Genomic DNA, 27,020 nt, shown 5'->3' with positions numbered 1-27,020 from the left:
TTCTTTTACTCAGGCTGGAGTGCAGTGGCACAATCTCAGCTCACTGCAACCTCCACCTCCCAGGTTGAAGTGATCCTTCTGCCTCAGCCTCCTGAGTAGCTGGGATTGCAGGCATGTGCTGCCATGACCTGCTAATTTTATATTATTAATAGAGACAGGGTTTCACCCTGTTGGCCAGGCTGGTCTCAAACTCTTAGCTCCAAGTGATCCAACCACCTTGGCCTCCCAAAGTACTGCGATTACAGGTGTGAGCCACCATGCCAAGCTGATACAAAATTATTGAGAATTAAAAATAGCTATGCATATTTGCTGTATGAGAGATTAAAAATAATTTTTAAAATTTACTAATTAAATTTTGAATTACTATAAACCCATTATATTTTTACATAACAAAGGAAAATATCTATACTTTTCAAAATATAAAATATTTAGTGAGAAGAGTGTCATTGTTTTGCAAATCTCCTTACTATCTGACCTAACTGAACACAGCATGATTCTTATATAGTTTCACATTCAATTGTTGCCATTTGTTGTTTTGTTTGAAGTACAGTCATCCCTCAGCATCCATGGGAGATTGGTTGCAGGACCCCTGCAGATACCAAAATTCACAGCTGCTTAAGTCCCTTATACTATAAAATGCCATAGTATTTGCCGGTCATTTATGAATGTGCACTGATATTCTTTAAATAATCTTGATTATTTCTAATATGTAATATAATGTAAATGCTATGTAAATAGTTATATTTTTATTTGTGATTTTAGTTGTTGTGTTTTGTTTTATTTTGTTTTGTTTTTTTGAGATAGAGTCTCTCTCCATCTCCCAGGCTGGAGTGCAGTGGCACAATATCGGCTCACTGCAACCTCCACCTCCTGGGTTCAAGCAGTTCTCCTGCCTCAGCCTCCAGAGTAGCTGGGACTACTGTTGCTTGCCACCATGCCCAGCTAGTTTTTTCTATTTTTAGTAGAAACAGGATTTCACCATGTTAGCCAGGGTGGTCTTGATCTCCTGACCTCATGATTCACCCGCCTCGGCCTACCAAAGTACTGGGATTACAGGCATGAAACACTGTGCCCGGCATGTTATTTTCCACTGTTGTTGGGATTTATTTCCCAAATATTTTCCATCCATGGTTAGTTGAATTGAAGATGCCGAACTCACAGATATGGAGGGCTGACTTTATATGGAAAAAATCTGGCCTCACTCAGATATGCAATTGGAAAATGGTGAACCCTACATATACCTTGAAAGGGTCCTAAGGACCTGAAATCGCCCTGAGACCATATTTTAAATGGACAAATGATGCTATAGAGTGTAGCGAAAAAATAATTACGTTTTAAAAATTTGTTTTTATAGAAAAATTAATTCTGAATACAAAGCAAATGATTTTACTAGAAATTTGCTAGCCCAGACTTTTTGCAATCTGGCCTGTTCTTAGTATTTTAGGAGTTTGAACAACTCTCAAAGAACTAAAAAGAAATGGCATTTCAATATGTAATATGCCCTACACAACATGGTAAAAGATAAATTGCTCACAATGCATATTTTTATTAGAAAATATTTGTTTAATATAAATATATAATCTGGAAAAAATTAAAGGATTCTACTATCTCATTTTACATTGATCAGAAATGTGTGAAAAATGGTGGGGTGGGGAGGTGGGTGTGGGAGAAGCCTATATTACAAAAACCCTAGAAACCTAGTGAGAAAAAGAAATTCTAATACAACGATATTAATTTAGGAACAAATTAAGATTTTTTAAATGTCCCTAAAATTTTCTTTAAAGCATTGTGCAATAGTGACAAATACATTTATTTGGTATTAGCAAGGAAATCCTTGTTGATCTGAAGAGAAGGTGGTGATAAAAACATCTATATCTGCGTTTTTTAATAGCATCTGCAGAAACTGAAATAGAAGGCAAGACAAGAGCTCTGACAATGCCATCTGACTGTTCTAGTAATGCCTCTCTTTTTCAAAGATCTCTCATTTGTCATTTGGTATAAGTGTTTGTGTCTTGCTCAATAATTTTTAGGAAATGTATATTTTGTCACTAAATTAAATAACTTCTAGAGCCTTGTGCTGCCACTCTACTACCTTCTGGACCATGCTGTCTATACTCCACGATTGAACTGCCTGATGCCACTGATTAGCCACCAGCAACCCACATCTTACACTGCTTCCATGTACCCAGTGCACACTCTAGCAAAACATTCTTCATTTTCTATTAGCAACAGTGTGATTTTTTAAATGACTGGTAATCTCAAAAGTCTTTTAGAATAAGCCCACTTTGAATATTAGCAGAAGTTGACTCCGAAAAGCGATCTTCCACTGAACAGTGGAACTTCTAAAACAAAATTCATTTGTAACTTGTATTCTTCCTCTACTGTCTTTCACTGTCTTCTAATAACATTATGTAGATGAGTTGCATCTCCCAAATTAGATTGTAGGAAGTACCATATTTTGTTTCTTTTTTTCCTGTGACCCAATTATTTAACATGGGCCTGAGCACATAAAACCTGTTTTAGCCTGCCCTTACATGTACTATACATTCATTACATAGAAAATAAAGACTTTACGCAGTCATCCTAAAATTTTTAGTTCAATAAAACATATATTTTTGGCTTTTAAATTTTATATTTTTAAGATTCTCTGACTTATAAGTTTCGACAATATGATGGAGATTATAATTCTCTTCTATCTCATAAAGCACAAAGATTTCAGTAAATTATTTATCCCAGTTTCTACTCCAACCATTCATACTGGCTAGAGCCATCATTTTCTTAAACTTCTTCATATTCCCTCAAATTATATCACTAGTGACATCAAAACAATTGACAAAGTTGCTGCCCAGAAGTGGAGAAAACAGCAGAATTGAAGTACAAAAGTAGGTACCCTGCTAGGTTTGTTCACCAGCTAAGTGATTGCACCTACATCAACTTTCCAGTATGGATTCAAAAGAGTTTCTAGGCAAAATTCTAAATTGTTGTTTGGTAGGGCCCATTTGGGTTACTGGTAAGTGGTCAAAACTTTAAATATTAAATCAACTGATGGCAAGAGTTGTTATGAATGAATAATTATTATTGACTGATTAGTCTGGGACATAGAAGAAACTGAGAGCAATAGATCAGGACCTTATGCAAATGTCAAAGGAAAGAAACAAATATTAAAAGCAAACAATAAGGGAGTCCTCAGTGTCTGATAACATTCATTCTTTGAGGGAACCAAGCCTGCCATCTCCCTCAACCGTGGTCAAAGGAGAGCGCTTATGACTCATTCTTGGCCTTGTTCTGACTATATGTCTCCTACATCCAGGAGTAGGTACGTAAATCAAGCAAGGCTAATGAGAATACTATTTAAGATTAGATAAATGTTGAGAAACAGCATCTCTTTCATCTTAAAAATATGAGCCTGAGAAATACAGGCTTGGTGCTTCTGTGGCCACGTTTCATGCCATTTGAAAAGGAGAGACAGAGAAACAGAGACACAAAGATGCACAGGGGAAGAGAGAGAGATTATTTGAGTCTGAACCTCTAGATTTTGTTATGTCTGCAGATCTACTCTGACTTCCCAGTTACATGTGCCAATAAATTACCATTTGGGACTTATGTGAGTTTGAGCTGAATGTTTGTTACTTGCAACTGAAAGAGTTTTGGTCAATAGATAGTCTGAATCATGCAGAGTAGCTATGGTTTATTGTCCAGGGAAGACTGCTGAAACAGCCTCCAAAGTTCTCAGGTCAGAAAGCACTGGATGTATCAGTATGTGTGTCTTTCTTTACTCCTTTGCTGAAAAAGCTCCAGAGCCTATCACTTTGATGTACAGTCACTTAAGTTAGGTTCTTAGCAACTTGCTTTTCTCTGCTCACAGTGAGTCTTCCCTCTTATGTAACAGCGTATTAACTGTCAGGTATTAAAATGCATAGATCATATATTCATTCTCTCCTCTAAGAATTTATAGCTGATGTTGCATTTTATATGGGATGTTTATAAATATTTTAAGAAGTATGCTGGGTTGCTCAGACTGGCATCCAAATGACAAAAGTAAAACATATTTTTGTTTTGTAGTATTGTGAATTGATTTTAATAGCTTGACTTTCTTTAGCAAGAATGTATTAAAACATCTCAAGCCTCTTGATTGCCTGCATGAATGACCAAAACTTTTACTGTAGCTTAAGAGGCCATGCCATGACTATATGGCTGTTTAATGTTTTATTGTGTATACTGGTGAAATAAATTGTTGAGAAATCTCTAATTGGGCTGGGAACCCCTTAAGATCTCCTTGTAAACATTTTTCCATCTCATAAAAACTGAAAACATTTAGAAATGGTGGCTGTTTTCTTTAAGTGAGGTACTTTAGGGTCTGGAAAAATTATATTTTCCAGATAAAATAATTGTAAAATATATTTATACCTTGCAACCAAGAAAAAGAACATATAAAGTTTGAAAAAGTCCTTTGAGCATTCATTCATTTTTTATTTTTAAATATTGCATCCTTGTTAGTTAATGTTTTCATTAGAGAATGAAAATTAAATGACTGGGTGCTGTTCTTTATCGTCTTGAAAGTTGTGATTGGTTATCACCATTGACATGTGATTGGATTTCTCCTTAGACCAGTGCTTTCTTTCTCAGGAGAAGTAACTAAAAGGGAAGAACCCATTTCCCATCTGAAGCAGTCTCTTGGATATGCCTACAGAGTTTGACTGTGAATTGCACACAAACTTCTTCATTTCCAAAACCATGTAAACTTGCTAGTTCAAGGGTTCAGGACAGCTCAAATGATAGAAACCATAATAAGAGTCCAGGTATTATATCTATTAATTGTTTTGATAAATTTTGTTGGAGAGGAAGGTACTAAAAACTTTATGTTTACTGTATAACTTTTAGAGCTCTGAAATGCCAGCTTATTGTGATTAAGGGAGTCAATCATTGGGCTAGAGAGATTGTCCCTAATTTTGGAATATCCTGAACTAAACTGCCATTGCTTCAAACATAGGGACCAAGTGGTGAACTAACTAGGATTCTTTCATGGCAAGTAACAGAAACTAACTCTGAGTAACTTAGACAGAAAAAAGAAATGTAGTAGCTCGTACAATTAGAAATTCAAAGGGCAAACAAGCGTAACTGAATCCAGGGGATGAAATTATATCAACAGTCCTCTTTCTTTGTAACTCGGCAATGTTTTTTCCTGTACTGGCCTCATTTTAATACAGTGGTCCCATATGGTATCAAAACTGTTCACTATTAGCAGCAGACTCTATCCTCTTTTGCTCTCATGATTTCAGAGAAAGATGGAATAATTCTTTCTTGATTATTTGAGCAGCATTTCTGGAGAGGCTCCTGACTTGAATAACTTGGTCTGGTGAATATTCCTGACCCTATCACAATGGCCAGGGAACAGGATATTCTGGTTGGGTAGGTTGGGTTGTGTGCTACATCTGTGTGAGAAGGATAAGTGAAGTGATTGATGGCTCCATTGGTGTTTAAACAGAGAATTCCACATCAGAAAGAACGACAAGGAAGAAGGATAGGTTGAGATGTACTTGGGCATTAGTCATGATAGTGATGACTTTTGATAGGAAAGTGGAGAAGATGTCGTGTGAGGAGCCTGACAAGCTGTGATTCGTACTAGTTCCTGGCTCTATCTTATTTCGGAAGCAGAGCTAAAGGACGTGTAGCTGAAACAGAAAGAGAGGAAGGAGACACATATACACAAAAGCTAAGGAATTAGCTTTGCCACTTGCCTGACTCACCCAGGTAGTTTATTGCTGTTTCTGTTTCTCTGCTACAATGAAGCGGGGAGTTTCTTTCAGTTTATCTCTTTTATTTTGCCTTTTAGGTGGACAAAAAAATCGTAAGAACTGAGATAGGAGTTCTTCTTCGTCTCTCACATCCAAACATTGTAAGTGGTTTTTAACCTACTATTTCAAATGATTTCCAGAGCTAGAGAAAGGGATCTTTGTCCTTCACTGTCCATGCTGATAACGAGAAGGGGATTCTCCCACCCCTGGTAGCTAGCACAGCCTAGCTCTTGTCTTCATCTCATCACATTTTCAATCTTTGGCTGAGTAAGTCTTACAAGTAATACCTCTAGAAAAGTTCCAAAATAGACAGATTAGCAATATACACAATCTTCATTTTCATGTATAAAAGGATAAAAATCAAAGAGTTTTGTTTTGGTCTAATAAAACACTGGCTTTTTCCTTCTTTTTTTGTGCCTATCTTATTAATTTTCCATTACTGAAAAAGCCTGTGAAGAAAGTACATTGCTTTCCAAAGTCATTTCAGTCTGATTTGAGAGAGAATCTGCTTCAAGAACAATGTGAAGATGCAAATAAATGATGTACTTGAATGCAGAAAATAAAATGTCCTCAGAAGCTCTGCTTCAGGCTTTGTCTAGACAAGACAAAGCCTCTGATGGTAAGATTTAGTAAAAAGCTTTCTTGAACTGATGAAGTGAAAAAGAACAAAATCATTTTCTATGTCGTAAGTTGTTTTTATGAATTAAGCCATCTACTTCAAGAAAGCATTTTTGCCAATTTTTCTGAGGAAGCTGTGATGTCCTACTTACTCTCAAGGCAAAGTGCTTAAAACTTAACATATAAGTTAGGGAAGCCTTCAGCTATAAATAGCAGAAAACTTGAATAGGATGATTTAAACAAATATTTTTCTTATGTTGCAAGCAACAGAAATCAGTTTTAGCACTGGCTCAGCTCCTCAGCGCTGCCATCCAGAACCCAGATACCATCCGTGGTTCTGCCAGTTGACTTTCATCCTCACCCTTTTCCCTCCTGAGCCTAATATGGCTGCTCCACAATTTTTGCAGGTCATCACGTCTATATTCAAAATGGGAAGAAGAGGGTAGGATCTCAGCTAAAGATTCTCATTAGAAGAGTAAAATCTTTCTCAGAAACTGTGGCAGCAGGAGTCTTTTCAAATTTTGTTGGCTGGAGCTGGTCACGAGATTACCCTTAACTGTACAGGGGCTGTGAAATTAGTGGTTGAGACTGTTCATGATCCACAATCTGGGGCTAGACACCTTGCTTCTCTGAACAAATCGGAGTTCTGTTTATAATAAAGTAGGGAGAAAAGGGCTTTGGGTAAGCAGTTGATAAAATCACCCACACTCAATCACCACTTTTACATTATCCATCTCTTCTTTCCAAAGATAAGTCAATGTAGAATTTTCCTCAATTGTAGACTAGTCTTGGCTACTAGATTCTCATATATATGGAGAAAAATATCTAAAACCGTTTGGATTATCTGAATGTGATGAAGATTGTGGTATGCTCAATCAAGTCACTGTCACCACTACTTTCCTGAGGATTCCTTTACCCACTGACAATTTTTTTAGCTATTGATTGATATCCTTTACATATAGGCAGATTTTAAGCTGCCTCAGTCCCCTTATTTCAAGTCCTAATTCCCAGAAGAAATAGTAATTTTGTACCTCTAGCAACCATGATGCCCAAAATGGTTTAGGAAGTTGTATTGTTGTTCTTTTTGATTTTTGAACTATTCAGAAGTTGGGACGTTTTAGAAAAGTTAGAAAGTGTTTCTAAGGCAGATATTTTTCAACTGTCGAAAGGAAAAATGTAAACACATTTTACAGGAACTTTGAAAAAAAATGATGTAACTGATAAAATCAACAACCCAGAAAGAGAGTGAGAAATAGCTAGCTGATACAAGAATGAGGAAACTGTATTAACAGTGATCCAACATATTACTGTTGCAGAGTGTTGTTTTAGCCATAGTGTTAGCGATTTCTAAGAAAGATGGAATAAGAAATTTGTGATACTCTTTTTTTATATCTTTCCCTAGATAAAACTTAAAGAGATATTTGAAACCCCTACAGAAATCAGTCTGGTCCTAGAACTCGTCACAGGAGGAGAACTGTTTGATAGGTGAGTTGATTCTGGAAATATAACCACAGAAAGATTTACTTTTGGCCACCTGAAATATAATCTAAAGGACATTTCTCCTGAGACTTTGTATAATGGCAGATCATACTTGTTGATAGGGTAGTGATAAGATGTAGTTACATGAAAACTTGAGACGTTTAGTGAGTAGAAAGAGAAACAGTATAATATCTATTTACCTTTGCAAACATTTATCTCCTCAATAAAAAAATAGAATTTCTAAAATCAAATTACATTTAAACTAAATAGTAAGATTTATAAAAATATCTTAAGAAAATATTTGATGAAAATTTTAGAAAATTAGACATGTACTCTACGTGTTCTCTGTTATGATCCAAAAGCTCATAAAAATCAATAATCTTTAAATGATTATTTTAAAGCTTACTTTCTTTAGAAGTCCATATAAAGAGTTCCATGTTGCAAAGTAAACATGTTCTGTTATAGCCAATTATTGCTAACTTTGATTTCCTGTTCGTATGTTCATCTTTTAAAGCAGAGGAGTGAGAACAGAGAAGAGACTGGGGGTGGGGAATGTGCCTGGAAATCTGGCAGAGCATAATATAGGCAAACTATTTGTACAAGACACACAAACTTTATGTTTCCATAGTTTTTCCATCTTCCCTGCCCTCTTATGAGAATTCTGTGTTTGTCCTGATGGGCTCTTGAGAGCCTTTTGCTGTGTTCATCAGATAATCAAAAAAGAATGGAATTGAAAGAAGACAAAGTAGGCTATGTGAGAAATGGTAAGAAGTCATGCATGAGTGGAAAAGTTTTGGTTAAAAATAGGGTGAGACAGGTGGACTGCAGTTTAGGGTGAAGACAGAAGAGACTGAGGGAACCATTATATAGCCTGGATCACAGCAAATGTTCCATAAATATTTGCTGAATGAATTAATTAACAATTGCTACAATGAAGGGACCCTGAGGAGAAAGATATCCTAAGGGGATTAGTTTTGAATATGTTGGGAGAGTAGCACTCCTTTGCTTTTGCCAGTGTCTGAAGGTTTGTGTGCCCCCAAAATTTGTATGCGGAAATTCTGATCCCTAAAGTGATGGTATTAGGAGATGGGATCCTTGGGAGGTAGTTAGGTCATAAGGGCGGAGCCCTCTGGAATAAGATGAGTGCCCTTATAAAAGAGGCCCTAGAGAGCTGCCTTTCCCCTTTTACTATGCAAGGACACAGCAAGAAGGTGCCATCTATGAGGAAGTGGGCCCTCACCAGACATAAAATCTTCTGGTGTCCCGTACTTGGACTTTTCAGCCTCCAGAACTGTGAGAAATAAATGTTTGATATGTATAAGACACACAAGTTATGGTGTTTTTTAATAGCAGCTCAAATAGACTAAGGCATGTTTCTTCTCACCCCCATTCAACCCAGTTAAATTTGCTGCCTCTTCAAGAGCTTTCAAAAGTATTCACATTGTTTTTGAAAGGTTCTGTCTCCTTTTAACATTGCCCAGTGAAAATTCTGATCTTTAGGTGAGAAGGAGCAAAAGGGCTAGCTTCATCGCAACTACATATGTATGTGTAACAGGTATACATCTGAATTTTGTTCATATACATGTTGAAACTTCCTTAGAGAAGGTTCAACAGATTATTAGACTTTAAATATTATAACATTTTGATTATTTTCACATTATAAGAATAATACGTCAGCTGAAGGAAGTGCATATCAGTAGCCTAAAGACATATAGCTCTGGCGGCAGTTGTTTTTCTTGAAAGACTCATAGTTGTGAAACTTGACTCTACAACTGAAAGATAAATAACTAACCTAGAATAATTTACTTAACTTCTCTGAATCCCAGAGCAAATTTGAAGAGGCTTTATGCTGCTAATAAAGCTTAGATAGTTCTGATCCACTATGAGGATAGTCTTGTTCACATGTTCCCACATCTTCAAGCAAGACTCTCCTGAACTGGCTAATTTGGGTATTGCCACAATATGCCTATGATAGCTTCTTTTTTAACACCTCTTTATCTGACTCTTTTTCATGGATGTATTCCTTCTTTAGGCACATTAGTAGAGTCAGTTTATAGTCAGATCCTGCTGGCTTTGGAGTTATGAGCTATCTCTAAGGAGACTTTGCATATTTCTCGGCTAATTATCATCTATCAGAGAGAAATCTCATGTTTTTAAATTATGAATAATTGCAGGACAAGAATGCCACACCCAAGCAATCATCTACTAATAGTATTTGCTATTTACTTACCTCCCTCTATTGATTTGAGTTAATTGGGAATCAAGGATATCTACTTCTCTTCTTCCCAAACTTTCTTCCATGAAAGAATTTGGGATGAAATTTAATTTAGCTATACCTAAAAATGAAACAACTAAATACTATTGATAAATTTCATTTGCAGAGATAAATGGATGAAATATTCATATTTAGCAGAAAACATTTAAAGAATGGCAGACAGCCAGTAAAGCACTCAACTCAGTGGTTTTAAAAGATAGATTCTTTTCCTTTGCATGTTGTTGTCTACAACATTGCCCTAGCTGATAAGAACTTGGTCTCTCCATTAAGTTACTTAATTCTTTAAATTTTATCAAATTATCTTTAAATTTTATCAAGCTGAAAATAAATTCTGCATTATTATCCAATATATTGATTTTTTTTTCTTGAGAGCTAAAAAGTAATTTGGCCTCTTTCTTTTGTACTTAGGTCAAAACCAATTTATTTAATTGTGATGATAAGAATTCATTCCTGGTCTAATGATGACTCTAACAGTACTTAATGAATGAACTAGGGAGTAATTGCTGAAGAGATAATCATATGAGTCAATTATAGTCAAAAAGTTTGTATTTTATTAGCAAAAAATCTATTCTATAATGATTAAAAAAATTAAACATAGAATTCAAGTAGAATCTGCTATTTTACATAGAACTTAAATAGTAAATTACATAGAACAATTTATTAGAAATTTTGGAATAAAATCAGTGATTTGTTGTGCCCAAGAAAAATCTAAAACATAAATAAATTTGCACAGTTAGGACATCATGAGAAGAAGAAAGCTCCCATGAAGTTTCTGTTTAATCATTCTTGGTTTGTTTTCAACTCTTAAAATCTCAACATCATTTTCATTGAATTGTTGAGGTGGACAAGGTGTGAGTTTTGCTTTAAGAGCAAATTTCCAGCTTTTTTTTCCTTGAAAATGATTGTATTTTAAGGCAGCAAATTTAGCAATATCCTTACAGTCTTCTAATTAAATTAGAAGTGTTTTTTCCCTGATTTTTGTCAGGTAACTCCAGTATCTAAGTATAGTTTTGCATTTTTTAAAATCATCATGGATTTTTTTTTCTGTTTTCTTTTTTTCATTTGTTTGTTTCATCAATTTTTCCTAAAGAATTTTTTTTTAACTTTTTAGTTCAGAGGTACATTTACAGGTTTGTTACATACATAAATGTGTGTCACGGGGATTTGTTGTACAGATTATTGCATCACCCAAGTACTAAACCTAATATCCACTAATCCATTAGTTATTTTTCCTGATCCCCTCCATCCTCCCAATTTCCACCCTTCGAAAGGCCCCAATGTGTATTGTTCCCCTCTATGTGTCCATGTGTTCTCATCATTTAGCGCCCACTTAAATATGAGTACGTGAAATATTGGGATTTTTGTTCTTGTGTTGGTTTGCTAAGGATAATGGCCTTCAGCTCCTTCCATGTCACTGCAAAGGACACGATCCATTTCTTTTTGTGTTTTTGCTTGCCTGCTTCGGCTTGTTCCAATACTAAATGTATGTACAAAAGGTTTTAGAATTTGAGACTTGGAATGCTGTTACCTTCCAAAAAAGCAGATTGTCTTTTGTTGTAGCAGGCATTTAAGGTTAAGAAACAGATTATTTTAATACAATTGGATATTGGGCTAATTCAAAGCTGGGCTTCCTAATGGCTGGTGTATTCCTTGTCAAGTCTTATTCAGAGGGCTTTGCTCTTTGAAGTTCTTAACTTTAAGCCAGGGCATTTTACCAGGGCTCCTCTTACTTGGCAGACCCTGAATGCCAACTTCTGTCCCCTTAGCTCAGTGTAATGGCCAGAAACTTGATTCAGCTTCTTTCTCGGCCTGTCAGCTGCTGTGTTGGAATCAGTAAATGCCTTCAGAAGGAAAGCAGAAGCATCAGATGGCAGGTTTGCTTTGCTAGGCTTTTCTTCTCTTCTGGGTTTTAGTTCCTAAATCCTTCTCTTCCTTAGTGAATTAGTCAGGGTTCTGTGGAGGGACAGAACCAATAGTATAGATGTGTATATGAAGGGGAGTTTATTAGGAGAATTGACTCACACAGTCACAAGGTGAAATTCCACTATAGACCAGTTTTAGTCCTCAAACCTCACAAGTAGGGAAGCCAATAGTGCAGCCTGCAGTCTGTGGCCAAAGGCCCAACAGCCCCTGGCAAATCACTGGTGTAAGTCCAAGAGTCTGAAAGCTGAAGAACTTAGAGTCTAATGTTTGAGGGCAGGAAGCATCCAGCACAGGAGAAAGATGGAGGCCAGAAGACTTAGCCAGTCTAGTCTTTCCACGCTCTTTTGCCTGCTTTTATTACAGCCTTGCTGTCAGCTGATTAGACAGTGCCCACCCAGACTGAGGGTGGGTCTGCATCTCCCAGTTCACTGACTCCGTTGTTAATCTCCTTTGGCAACACCCTCACAGACACACCCAGGAACAATACTTTGCATCCTTCATTCCAATCAAGTTGACACTCAGTATTAACCATCATACTTAATAACTCTCTGATCTGTTCAAATAGATTTTTTAAAAATATTTTATTTAGTTAGTTTTTATTTTTCTTGCCTGGAGGCTTGTCTGACCCACCATTGCTGAGAGCAAAAATTCACGTATGGATTTAAATTTTTTTCACAGACACTAATATATTTTCCTCATTTAAAAAATCAACCTATTTGAGCAAGTGGGATGAAAACCAGTATCCTCACTATGGAGATGTGAAAACAGAATTAGTAAAGGTTAATGATCTTCCCTGTACAAGCAACCAGACTGTCTTCTGATCCAACCCTTTCCTTCTTGTTTGGCCTCACCTTCTTTCTTATTAAGTCCAGATTGTCTCTTTCACATCATTACCAAGAAAATAAATATCTATTTATACATGGAAAATCCATAATATGTTGATTGGTCCTATGCAAAGCTATGTATCTATTTAGCCCACTCAATAACCTTCATCTTTTTTGAGGTATTATTATCCATATTTTTCCACAGCATAAACTAAAAAATATATTAATAAGCCATAAAGTCAGACCTAACCTCCAGTCCTACTGTCTGAGTTCTAATAGTAATCTGTACTTCAGCATTTCTGGACTTCTTATTCCTGGTGGGAAAAAACTGAATTTTCAGGGGATTGCTATCAGATAAAGGTTTGAGAAGTAGAACTGAGGCTGTTTGTTGTCCTAGCCTTTCTAGGGTTGTATCTTGGTTGGTATTAGGGTTAAACAAACCTAGGAAAAGTCTGGATTCGTGAAGACCACTGTGCCAGAAATTAGTCAGCAATGTAATTTTCTAATGGTTAATTCTATAAAATGTGATTGTTCAAAAAGGATAATTAGTCAATATGAGGGACATTTTTGAGATCCTATTGGGTTGGTGGCAGAGTGTGCAGGGTAATTTACTAACATGATACGCTTTAATCATCATAGCAACACGTATATAAAGTAGGCTTTGATGTATACATTTTACAGACAATGATAACTGAGGATTGCAGAAGTCTGATAACTTCTGTTAGGTTATTCAGCTTATATATGATCTAATAACAATAATTAAATAAGATCTTATTCAACTATGTCATATTCCAAAGTATATCATTTTTCTACCATGTCATGCTGCTGCAAATGCCAGTACTCTTAAGCTTAAAAATAAAACTTCAGATTAGTAATCTCACGTTTGTCCTACTTGAGCGTTGGCTTAACTTGAACTTTACTATGTATATACTTGTTTTTCAACCCTGGATATTTTAAATACATCTCTTTATGTGGCTTTATCTGGCTATATGTAAAGAAAACATATACTTTGATTTGGACTAGACTTACAGTCTACTTTTTCTAGAAGCTTGTCCATGAAATGAAAAATAGAGGCAAGGTAGTAGAACACACAAGATAAATAGGAGTTTATTTATTATTTTAAGCTGTAGGTCTGGGAATACATTGATTTGCTGATGGGAAGGAGCTCATAAGAAAGAAAAGCAGGAGAGGTTTGTATGAGAGGGACTTAAATTTGGAAAAACATTCTAGAAAAGCCATGAAGGGAGTGAGATCTAGAGTCAGATAAAAGGATTTGTTTAAGGTAGAAAGAAAGGCTCTTCCTCAGAAGCAGAAAGAAAGAGACAAAGGGTCAAAGGAGCTAGGTTAATCAAAGCAATTTTGAAAAAGAAAGACGTTTGGAATAAGTTAGAAGACATTGTTGGGACTGAGATGTAATTGTACCTTACTTATAAACTAATAAATTAGCCTATTATTCTTTATGGATGCTGGAAAACACATGATTCCTGGATCAGAGACAAAGGACTTTGTTATTTTTGGCACAGCAGATGTTATGGGCATTAGCAAGTCTGTCGGTTCCCCTTGCTCTTTGAGTTCCATAGAGGCAGTACAGTGGGGCCAGATGGATGCCTACACCTGGAATTAGATGTATTACAAAAGGGGAGATAATTTAAATGTCGTCAAGTGGGTAATGAACAATATGTACAATGAAATACAATTCAGCAATGAAAAGGAATGTTTCTTCAATAGACACTACAACATGGATGAACTTTAAAAAGTTTATGCTAGGGGAAAAAAGCCAGACACAGAAGACTGTATATTCTATGACTCTATGACTTTATAAGGAATTTCAAGAAGGGGAAAAATTTATAAATAGAAGCAAAGCAGTGATTTCCTAGGGCTGGAAACAGAAGTGTGGTGGGGTATGAGAGGTTTGGGTAGTTCTATCTTGATAGCCTTTACTTTTCCAGTATTGTTAAAGAAGGGAAATTGATCTCCTAATACTAACTGGAAAAGAATGGAATAGGGCACTTCAAGAAGGAAGTGATGAAGATTTTAAGGGTGATTGTGAGAACAGACAAGGGCAAGAATAAGGGTTTTTGAGGAGCACTAAAGGTCTGCTAATGCTGAAGGCTATGCATATGTGGAGACTGGTCTGTAGCATTATATGTTACTGGTTTACCCCTCCATATCATTCATGGAGCTTTGGACAGCATCTCTTTTTCTCTTGACTTCCATCCAACTTTTCAGCTTTCTCTCTCTTGATCTCTTTCCTGAGTTTCTCTTCCCCTCTCCACCTCTTAAGTTTCCCTTAAACTTCTTCCTATATTCTTGGTAGATAAATTTGACACTCACCTGTAGTTTGAGCCACACTGCTGGCTACAGTCTCAGCAGAGATGAAAACTGTATTTTCAGCAGTCTACTAGGCTTCTCACCAAGTCCTGTTAGCCCCTCTAAATCAAATGAACTCGGCATCGCTCTCTCAATTTCACTCCCCTTTCCTGTGAACTGAATCACCAACTAAACTAATCAACATTAATTCTTCCCTTTTCCTTTCTCTCTTCCCCATAATTATTCCTCTGAGCAGCTTTAAAAATCTGTTCCCTTTCCCTTTCCCAGTGCTTCTGCCCTGTTGTGCCTTTGCATTCTCTCCCATTGCAGTAGACTCCTAGAGAGTGTTAGTTTTATTCCTTTTCATCTATCTGTGTTTAAAGCATAGATTTGATCAGGTTAGCTCAGAAAGCTACTCACTACCTTCACTTAAAGTCAATACTTTTAAACATGACAAAAAAGCCCACTTGCAGTCTGGTCTCACATTGCCATACTGGCTTTACCACCTACTTTGTTCTCTTCCCAGCAATGTGTTAATCGCTGTATGTTGTCTCCACTCTCAAGGAGCTCATAGTCTAAAAAGGGAAAGTAAAAATGTGATATGGACTCTAATATTTATTAAGGTACCGTCACCTTCCAAGAAAAGCATGTTAGGGATTATAATAATGAACACAATATCACATTTTTTTTTAATGAGGGCTAGGAAATAGAAATAAAAATAAGGATCAAGACATAAAAGAGAGATCATCAGATGTTTTGCGTTTGTTAGAGATTGGCTCCATATTCAGCTTAAAGTATTCATGTGGGGATGATAAGTGCTGTAATTAGGGTATAGAGTGTGTAGAGTACAAAACAGTGTGTAGAGTGCAAAACAAGGGGGTCTTGTAAGTCAGAAACAGCTTCAGGAAGGGGCAAAAATCTTTTGAGCTGACTCTTATGTGAGAAATCAGAAATTAGGTGGAGGCCAGAAGGAAGGGCCTCTTGTGGCAAAATGACGTTCAAAAGTAAGACTACGCACTGTTGGACAAAATATGAGCATCTTAGTCTCGATTTTAAAAGCTGGGCTAGGCACAAAGCAAGCTGGGGCTAGATATTTGTCAAGCGAATGATTAAATAAACAGTGTGCTCCTGAGCAATAGATATAATATCTTTGAGTCAGGACTTTTATCTATAGGATGAGGAAAGTAGGCTGGGATTCTCTTAGGCCCATTGCCAGATTTGCAATTTGATTTGACCTCCTCTTTCTTTTGTCGGCTCCCTGGCCAGCACCCGCATTGATCCACAATTCCCTGATTTTCTTCTTAGTATTCAAATGTAACAGGTGCTAGTACTTTTTTGAAAAGTATATGAACTTAATATTCTTTGGAAGGAAAATTCTTAGAAGAAGCACCAAAACAGACAACGATGACATCAATAAAATGAGAAGCTGTGATTGCAACTTATAAGGAAGTGGTAGATTTACACAGAGTACAGCAGATTTCATTTTGATATAATTTTGTATGTAACAGCATAGTGCTGTACTGGGAATCCCTTAAGACATGGTTCCTAAAACTTTATATTATTTGGGGCTTTTACTCTCTGTCGTTTGATCCTTCAGTGCACATTCCCTTCAGACCAATATCTTTCTCACATAAACCTAGTCATCTACAGTTATTACACAGCCATTTGAGGAAAAGCTGCAAGTGGTGGGCAGAGCAGTAGGGCTCCTAATCTATGTGCCAGGAAGTCTGGGGCCTCAGGATATGATCAGATTAGAGCTCTTCAGCTGCTGTGCGCGTGTTAACTGCCTGGATGGAGATGCGCTCAATTCAATTTGTGGCAATTAGTGTGACAGAAGCAAATGCACAAGAGTCATCTATTACAGCAGCTCCATAGAGAGAAATAGGCATTGCCTGTAGTTTTTCATCCTATAATTTTTAAATGATGGGAGGAAAAACACACCAGCTGGGGAGAAAAGCACGGCACCAGCACACCGAGCAGTGGAAGTAAAAGGCAGAGTCATGGAGTAAGAGGGCCTGTTGAAGCCAGAGGGTTTCAGTGGAGGAGCTTGAGGAAATGCACCACCACCTTCTGTGCTTCCTTCCCAGATCTCGAGATGTCTGCTAGGCCCCCTGGCGGCTGAGGGCCTATAGGAACTGGAGTCTTAGGGCAGCCTTTTGGATCAGTGTTGTGATTGAAATCATAGAAGACATTTTGTTTTGAGCTCTGAGCCCTCTGGCCTAGCCCACAATGGATGACTGGGAAATTACGTGCGTGGCACAGAGAGGCAAACCACATGGCCCAGGGCCTGTGACAATTATCTTAAAATGCTGGTAGCATCTGAACTGCTTCCTTATTATTTTTCAAAGCACGAAACAGAAATTAGTTTACTAAATCTGAAGAGAAATACAGCAATAACTATGTTTAAATATGAAAAAACAAAAATACCAGCCAAAATTATCCCTCTATTTTTATAGCTTTAAAACCCCTACAATGATTAAATATTTCGTTGCTTCTAAAACTTAGTCATGAGTATATTTCGTATGAAGCTATAAAACCTTGACTGTCTATCCACGGTTCAATTTCATTGGCAAGTTTTTTGAGACGCCAGCTAAATTGTACAAAGGAATTATTATGTGTCACTTCATGAAACAATTACTCAGTTTTACAGAATTTAAATTGCTTTGAATTTGTTTAAAATAAGTTTTGTAAAAGATTCATGGTATTCCAACAATATCTAAAACCATGTAACTGAGTTTCTTCCTAAAGCTAGCAATGATCTTTTCACTTATTGCATTGTCCTCTGGGAAGCATCCACACAGCTGTTCTTCCCCTGGAGTCATGGCCAATATACTTGTGATGGGAATCACTTCTGAGTCCAGTGCTTTTGTTCCCCGTGATAATGAACATGGACAAAAGTATTGTCCAAATATCTATGATCTGACATTTTTCTGACATCCATTCACTTGGCAATTGGTATTTAGTCCATAAATATTTACTGACTATGGGCAGTTCTTGCAACTAGGTTCTGTGAGTGATCCAAGCAACAGTCTAGTGAGAAAGCTAATAATTTTACCACAGAAAGCTTCAGACAAACATGTTTACTGATGTCATACCCTGAAATTGAAAGAAACAAATTGCAAGCTTTTACTTTCCTTTGCCTGGTCAGTAACATCTTCACCTGTAATCACTTTCTAAGTTGTAAATCTCCATTTACAACTTGAGAAATTCATTGCTGTTGAACTTTTTAGTCAGCCATGGATAGCCTGGGTAGCAGCTCAACTTATAAAATATTTAAAATAGGATGTCTGAGTTCCAGAAACCTAACCCTGTGACAGTCTGCTTAAAGTATCATCTGGGAACATAACTCCTTTTAGCAGCAGCTGCCTGGAAGAGAAGCAGTTGAAGGATGATGGGTGGCCAAGATACAGTATGTGGAGTTCACACTGAGATGAGGTGGGGAGGCACTTGTGTTTCGTACACCTGTCTACTCAGTGGGCACTGTTTCTCACTACAGAATTAATAAATCCCTGGATTGTTCAAACCCTACATAATGTACATTACATCTATGATAATGTTTTTTTGTTTGTAACCTTCTTTACTCCACCATCTGTGGTCTCATCTGGGGCAGAGCCCAAATCTAATTCTGTTTATATCGAGCGAGTACCTGGCTCACATTGGAAGTTAGGAATGTGAATTAATATCACCACCTTCTTCTTCAATACCTATCCCTACCCTCAACTCCCACTATCCTGCATCTGGAAAATTTCTATACACCTTTCAGGTGTGAGCTGAGATATAGCTATTTCTGGAATCTTTTTCTCACCTTATGTGGCCTCCAGAATAGATTACCTGCATTTTCTCAGAGCTCTTAGTCCATTCTTGAATACCTCTATCACATAATCTACCACGCTGTGTTGAATGTTGTCTGTCTGCTTATACAAACAGAAACCCCATGAGTGCAGAGGCCATGTCCAGTTCACTACAGAGTGGCCAGCACATAGCAGTCATTCCATAATACTTATTGAATAAATAAATGAACAGTTATATCTGTTGGAATGCATCCCCTAATTAAATGATTTTACTAACTTAACACCTAGTGGGAAAAATTAGTAAAGTTTCTATTAACTGTTCTTCATACACCTACTACTCCTCTCTCCCTCCTATCTGAACATAGCTCTCAAGAAAATTCACTCTTCCATCAAGTCAGGCCCTAGACATTCATACAAGAACATATTCTGAAACACAAGCACTATCTTAGTCCATTCAGGCTGATATAACAAAATCTCTTATACTCACTGGCTTATAAACAATGAAATTTATTTACCACAGTTCTGGAGGCTGGAAAGTCCAAGATAAATAGGTCAGCAGATTCGGTGTCTGGTGAGGGGCTGCTTTCTGATTCATGGATGGCACTTTCTAGCTGTGTCCCCACATGGTGAAAGGGGCAAAGAAGCTCTCTAGGGTCTCTTTCACAAAGGCATTAATCCCATTCATGAGGGTTCATCCTTCATGATAGAATCACCTCCCAAAGGCCCCACCTCCTAATGCCATCCACATTGGTGATTAGGTTTCAACATATGAATTTGGGGGAGACATAAACATTTAGCTCACAGTAGGTGCTTAACCCTAAGTTATACCCAAATGAAAATATAGAAGATATTTAGGCTGAAGCTTGAGACTATATAATAAACCAAAATATAGAGAGGAGATTCTAGTGGGTGAAGTACTGCCTTTCTGAAGAGCGATGATGCCTCTAAGAACTGTGTCTTTAATAGACACCTAGGGGAGACAGCTCATGCTTGTGGAAGTTGGCTCTGTTCAGTCACAAGGAGTGCCATTTGAATGAGTAGTGCCCCCTGGAAAACTACTGCAAAAGCAGCTGTGGTTAAAGCTCTAGTCTGGGTGAGTGACTATGGGCAAAATCCACACTGTTTTTTGCAGGCAAGGAGGTAATCGATTTTATTCTCTTCTGGAGATAATATAAGGTTGCAAGGAAATTTAACAGCTCTTCTGCTCCAACATCTTTATAACAACTCCTCTCTTTTAACAAGACTGTTAACAACTACCCTCTTTTAACAAGACTGTTAACAAGTCTGTTAACAAGAATGGAGAAAGCCAAGTTCCTGAGGCTCTAGGTACAGGCCACAGAGGAGACACTTAACTCTATCACATAGTACTTCTTTCCTCCATCCCTCATACTTAATTTTAAAATGTCCAGAAAGTATATCCCCAGAAAGTATTTCAATTAAATTTTTATAAGTAGACCATGTAACCTAATCATGAATTGGAAAATTTTATAGTTTTATAAGTAAATATTGGAAAATTATTTTCAAGAACAAATGAATAATCATTTTCTAAATATTGTAATGTATTTTCTCCTTTTGTTTGATCTTAGTGCTGGTAAAGTATCCAAAAAATAAAAGGATGATGAATTTGTGTTTCTTGCCAATGTTCTAAATAATGAAATAAGGAAAATAAGATAATTGAAATTTTTGCATCAATATTTTTTTCTGAATTTTAATAACTAAAACCATTGAGGTCTTTTCTTCTAATACATTTTTTATTTTTGACATATCTGTTTTGTTCTGCTTTTTTCTCACCCCATCCCCAATTTTAGAAACATTTTATAGATTTTAAATTCAACTTTTAATACCAGCTACTTTGAGAACTTAAAACTTCTTGTCACAACATTTAAATAAAATAGAAATCAAAGAAAAGTACTTTCTGAAAATATGCTATTTGAGGTACACTCCAAGAAAAATTTCTGTTTAAAATTGCAAACATCATTGAACCTATCTCTTTTATGTTTGAATTGACCATTTTCAAACTTTGTGCCAGCTGAAGTCATCTTATGGAAGTTGTTAATCTACAGTGACATTAGAAATGTGTTTTCTCCTGAAATTCTGGAACATTAGACATAGCAACAAAGTTGTTTTTCAGTCTTCCAAAAACTCCTCATAAGACTAGAAAGCAACTTGTTTGTTTTAAAAAATTAAAAACTCACAATATCTACAGCAAAACCAGGTGACAGGGTATCTCCATGAAGCCTACCATATGAGTCAGTGAGGACCAGCTGATGACAACAGGAAGAGCCAAGTGGAATTTTCACCTCTACACAAGGAAGCAAGGGAAGCAAGAAGACAAATGAGAGACCCCGAGTATGCAAACACTCAAGTCTCCCAAATTTTCAAGTTATTTAAAAGAAGGATAGGTCAATACAAAAAAGAAGCTGAAATTGGGAGAGATTTTTGCCACCCAAATTTCTGAAAAGTACAAGGGGTGCACCTGCAGCAAGGTCTGAAAAGTGAATGCAATGTCAAGGCCTTGTGTACTCTGGAAATGAAAATCTAAAGCCCCTTGGGGAAAAAGGTTCTACACGTAGGTAAAACTGCTGGGAAGAGAATCCAAATTGATCAGTGTAGAGACGGTAAAGGTAAGTGAATGGTCTCAGGGGAGGGGAAGAAATCTCAGGCAGTATGAGGGCATATTTTTGAATGCTTCATGAACATAACCAGAAAGTTAAGAGCCATGAAACTGGAAAAGATATCCTGACCTATTACTCTGTCAAAAGGTTAAGTAAACCCATTTGGCTTAAAAATGGACAGCAACAGAAAAGGATGTCCATTAATTCCAATAGAGAATGATCATGGGACATGGATGGAGCTAGAGGTCAATAGGGGAGAGACAATAAGGAGCAGAATAAAGTTCCTTTAGGCAGTTAAAGCATCTCAGGAAGAAACTCCCACAAAAAACATGTAAATAAGACAATGTTACAAATAAGCTAAAAATAAGAGAACTGTAGAACAACAATACAAATCAAAGGTAGAAAAATCCTTACATATGTATAATTGCACACCCCAAAGAGGAAAACCATGGAAGAAAATGAACAGAGAACATTCCACTTCAAGAAAATATTCCTGAAATTTAAAAAGAATGATAAAAACACTCTAAATTGAAAGATTATGCCGCAAATCTGAATAACTCAACCTAGAACAACCACGTTTCTCGTAAAACATGTCTTAAAGTCTTTAAATTAAAATAAAAATTCTTTGCCCACATTCATGCAAAAAGAGCAAGTCAATTATTTAGAGAAAATCAGACTGCTGTCAGATTTTCTGAAAATCACATCTTGTATCATAAGAAAATTGTCACCTACTTAAGATAATGAGGCTTCCTTTCCTCACTCCTATTACTTTGAAATAATATTCTTTTACTTGTTGCTAATTATACAGCAATCAAGAAGTTTATCTTTTTTCAAGCTATTTTTTGATGGCTGTGTATTGTATCTGTATTGTAAGTTCATACTAGCTGGATTGATAGTATGTTAGTTCATTCTCACATGCTGTAAAGAACTACCTGAGACTGGGTGATTTATAAGGAAAAGATGTTTAATTGACTCTCAGTTCTGCATGGCTGGAAAGGTCTCAGAAAACTTACCATCATGGCAGAAGGTGAAAGGGAGGCAAGCCACATCTTCCCATGGCAGAGCAGGAGAGAGCACAAAAAGGGAAGTTCCACATGCTTTTGAACCATGAGATCTCATGAGAACTCACTCACAGTCATGAAAATGGCAAGGGAGAAATTCATCCCCATGATCCAATCACTTCCCACCAGGCCCCTCCTCTAATTTGACATGAGATTTGGGTGGGGACACAAATCCAAAAAACCCAAATCATATCCACTAGTTAATGTCAATATTGTTAAGAGTACAGAACAAACTAAAAAAGAGGAAACTAATGTTCAAGACATTAGAACAAAAATACAAACACTCCTAAATGTAAAAGAAAATTAAAATTAAAGAGGAAAATAAAATGGACTACATAGTAAAACATGTATAAAACATTTAATACATATTAATATGATGTTATTGTTTGTCTAAGAAATGAGGAAATATGAACATATGTACATATATATATCTTTTTATTTTTTAATCGAAGGATAAAATGTAAAATTAGAAAAATACTATCTGCCACTAAGAAGAAATTGTACTTCTAGGAGACAATGACTTATTCCAGGTCTAAGGCGACAAATGTACAAAATAAGCCTAAAGTATGTTATTATACTGGTTAGAAAAAGAACCACCAAAGACTTCAAAAGCCAACTTGCATAGCCTACTACTGACCCAGGAATGGCTAGAGCAGATTGAAACATATCAAACATGGTTAAATTCATACTTTCAAAGTGATACCAATAAATGAACAAAAACACTAATAGGTCATTGAAAATGTTGGTGAATGAACTCATTATTTTGAAAAATGGTAAGTTACAAAACTAATAATTTATCCCTTCTTTCCTAAAAGAATTGTATTATTAGAAAATTTTTAGCTAACAAAGAAGAAGCAATGAGAGATTTTACCAACTTGAAGCTGCTAATATGACTTGATGGATCTAGGCATTGATCATTACCATTAACAACATGAAATGGAGCATAATTGAACATGTGTCTTCTGTGAAAATACACAATATTGCCTACAAAGTGTATTTGCTAAAAATTCAACCTTCATCTAATTAAGATCCTAACACTATCCATTAATAAAAAATAGAGAGGGCAGAGAAATAGCTCCAACGATATCAAGGCTATAGAATGAAATGTAATCCTCTAGAATCAAATGTGATTCTATCCCCTTGATGTCTTTGGAGCTATTTCTCTGCCCTATTTTTTTTTTTATTAATAGATAGTGCTGGGGTCTTGATTAGATTCAGATCGAATAAAGAAAATGTACATATACACCATGGAATACTATCCAGCCATATAAAAGGAATGAGATCATGTCCTTTACAGGACATGGATGGAACTGGAGGCCATTTTTCTTACCAAACTAATGCAGGAACAGAAAACCAAATTCCGCATGTTCTCACTTATAAGTGTGAGCTAAGTAATGAGCATACATGTATACACAGAGAGGAACAACACACACTGAAGCCAATAGGAGGGTGGAGAGTGGGAAGAAGGAGAGAGAAGATCAGGAAAAATAACTTACGGGTACTAGGCTTAATACCTGAGTGATGAAATAATCTGTAAAACAAAGCACAGTGACACAAGTTTACCTATGTAACAAACTTGCTCATGTACCCCCAAACTTAAAAGGTTTTACAAAAAAAGAATCACATTGTCAAACAGGGAAACTCTCAAGAACAAGTGACCAGCTTTCAGAAAAGAAACATTGCAAAAATGAAACAGCGATGGAGAAGGGAAAGATGAAGGAAGAGAAAGAGGGTTGAGGGAGAAGAGAGAGACAGAGAAAAAAACTACAAGTTAAAAGAGAATAAGAGATACCCCAACCAGTCAAGTTTCATGTACCTTATTTGGATACTGAGTCAAACAAACAAAATTTAACATGTCTCAGACAATTGGAAATTTGAAACACTGCATATTTGATAATATTAAGGAATTATTATTATAGGTATGATATTGGTATTATGACTATGATTTTTAGAAGGTCCTTTATCTTTTAGAGATACCTCCTTAAATATTTAGAAACGAAATTATATAATGTCAGATGCTTGCTTTCACATAATGAAGAAGGAGAAGAAGTAATTAAGCAGATAAAACTGTTCGTGAATTTTTAGTTAAAGCTACCTGACAATTACATGGGGGTGTTTCATTGTATAATATTTACTGGGATATGTTTAGAATGATTTGCAATACAAAGTTTAAAGCAGACAAAGTGTTTTATCCTCAAATGTGATGGATAGTTCAAGCCAAGAAAAAATAGAATCATTTCATTTTCCGAGGTAAACTCAAAATATTTTTAGAGTGTCACGTTGTAGAAATCTTTCCCATGATAGTAGCGTAGCTTGTTTCAATTGTTTACATAGACCATCTGTAACATTAATTTACTTCTTTTAATATCCACTCTTCTGAATGAATGTGCTTGAGAAGCATTTCCTTTCTTTTTTTTCCAGGATTGTGGAAAAGGGATATTACAGTGAGCGAGATGCTGCAGATGCTGTTAAACAAATCCTGGAGGCAGTCGCTGTAAGTACAAAGTAACAGCAATGGTATAACTCTTAGTCATTTCTTCCTTTTACAGAATCATTATTTCAGAAATGCATACGTGTGATAAGCCATACATTTTACAGCACAAAGGTGTGAAATATTTATTAGAAAATATGTGGAGTAAGCCGCACACGGTGGCTTGACCCTGTAATCTCAGCACTTTGGGAGGCTGAGGCAGGCAGATTACTTGAAGTCAGGAGTTCAAGACCAGCCTTGCCAATGTGCTGAAATGCCGTCTCTAATGAAAATTTAGAAATTGGCTGGCAGTGGTAGCACACACCTGTAATTCCAGCCACTTCAGAGGCTGAGGCACAAGAATTGCTTGAACTTAGGAGATGGAGGTTGCGGTGAGCTAAGATCATGCCACTACACTCCAGCCTTGGCAACAGAGAGAGACTGCCTCTCAAAAAAATGTATGGAATAAACTGATATTTTCTATTGATTAATCAAAGTCTTAAAGATGCAGTCCTGTCTATAATGCCACAAGTGTGTTAAATTAATTTCTATTCTATTATTATGAGACAAAATGAGATTTTCGTGCCTTTAGTTGTTCTTTAACTCTTTCTTTCTCAATTCTTGAGTTTGTTTCTTCATTGCTTTTGTTGTGTTTTAATTTGGTAGAGATGTGGAGGAAGGTTGAATGTGATATAGACCTTGGAGCATAGAGATTATTAAATTTTCTTTCAAGACAAGAAATGAGTGAATTAGAAATAAAAAATGTAGCAGCTTTTTTCAAGAAATAAATATGTTAATATTTTAATTTGGAATACAAGTTTTGTAAGTTAATGGTGGAATTAAATGCATACACATTTACAAAAATATATACTGTTGAGAAGCTCTTTTGGATTGTACTAAGCAGGTAATATTTGCTTGTATAAAACAGACTCAATTGGCTAAAAGCTTCCCATATATTTAATGGTGTCTAATATGTGCTGGAACAATTTGGTGATTCATTTATTGAATATAAAACCAGAACAAATTATTCGTTGAACAATCAAGACAGGGCCCAAGGAGTGGTGATATTTATCAGGATCCGTTAAAGAGACAAATCTATAAAATTTATCCAGAATTGAGGTATACTCCATTATTTGGAGTTAGTTATTTAACTAAAATCATTATTTAATACCTTGAGAAATCAGCCACAGTGACAGAAGCACAGGTCCTATGAGTTTTACCCACAGCAAAAGCAGGAAGCAGGGAAGTAAAGAGAAAAGGAGGGAGAGAGGAGGAAAGAAAGGAGGGAGGAAGGGAGGACTCTGATATCTAATTAGCTTCTGTACCAGTGATGAAAAGGTTTTCCTTTTCATCATTGAAAACCTTTGTATAAGACTTCTAGAAATAGCCAGTCAAACCAAATCTGTTATTAAGCTACCAACACCAACTTTAATTGGCTTTATAGCCCAGTTCTTCCAAATTATTTCTTCCCATAAAAGTGTTTTGATCTTTTTGCTACAGTGAGGGATGAAAAGTTTGAAATGGTATTGAATAAAACCTGGAGAGGATGCCAAAACAGTTCCTGATTATATGAATATTGAATATCAAATTCATCTTCTCACTGTACCCAAATAGCCACCCCATTTCAGATTTTTATCACACATGACACATTTACCAATTCTGGTTGCCTAGGTTTGCACACCAGGGAATGGGTTTCAAGTCTTCCATTTCCTTCTCTTACATAGACCTTTCCAATTTCAGTTGAAGCTTTCTTCAAATGTGCGTAAACTTAATCCTATTCTCCATCATTCTATGACTATTGCTGGCATGCTTTAAAAAAAAAAAGCAGTTATTATTGCTTATAATTCCTATTCTTTTTT

General features: G+C 36.3%; 1 protein-coding gene across 3 annotated transcripts in view; it reads left to right on the top strand.

Annotated features, from left to right (window-relative positions):
• The window catches only part of CAMK4 (calcium/calmodulin dependent protein kinase IV), a 265,094-nt gene that overhangs the window by 144,105 nt on the left and 93,969 nt on the right, over positions 1-27,020 (top strand). Inside the window, exons 4-6 of one of the 3 annotated variants that reach the window (XM_032274634.1) lie at positions 5,834-5,896; positions 7,816-7,898; positions 25,113-25,185. In XM_032274634.1, coding sequence (XP_032130525.1) covers positions 5,834-5,896; positions 7,816-7,898; positions 25,113-25,185 — 219 coding nt within the window. Of the gene's footprint in view, positions 1-5,833; positions 5,897-5,931; positions 6,415-7,815; positions 7,899-20,846; positions 21,640-25,112; positions 25,186-27,020 lie in introns of those variants that run through there. The other 2 variants (XM_032274643.1, XM_032274650.1) reach the window with 2 other exon arrangements.

This window comes from Sapajus apella, unplaced genomic scaffold (genome assembly GCF_009761245.1).
Source record: "Sapajus apella isolate SASKATOON/1434 unplaced genomic scaffold, GSC_monkey_1.0 scaffold1, whole genome shotgun sequence".
NCBI classification, from domain to species: domain Eukaryota; kingdom Metazoa; phylum Chordata; class Mammalia; order Primates; family Cebidae; genus Sapajus; species Sapajus apella.
Note: the sequence above shows the minus strand (reverse complement) of the source record. Positions and strands in the feature narration are given on the sequence as shown.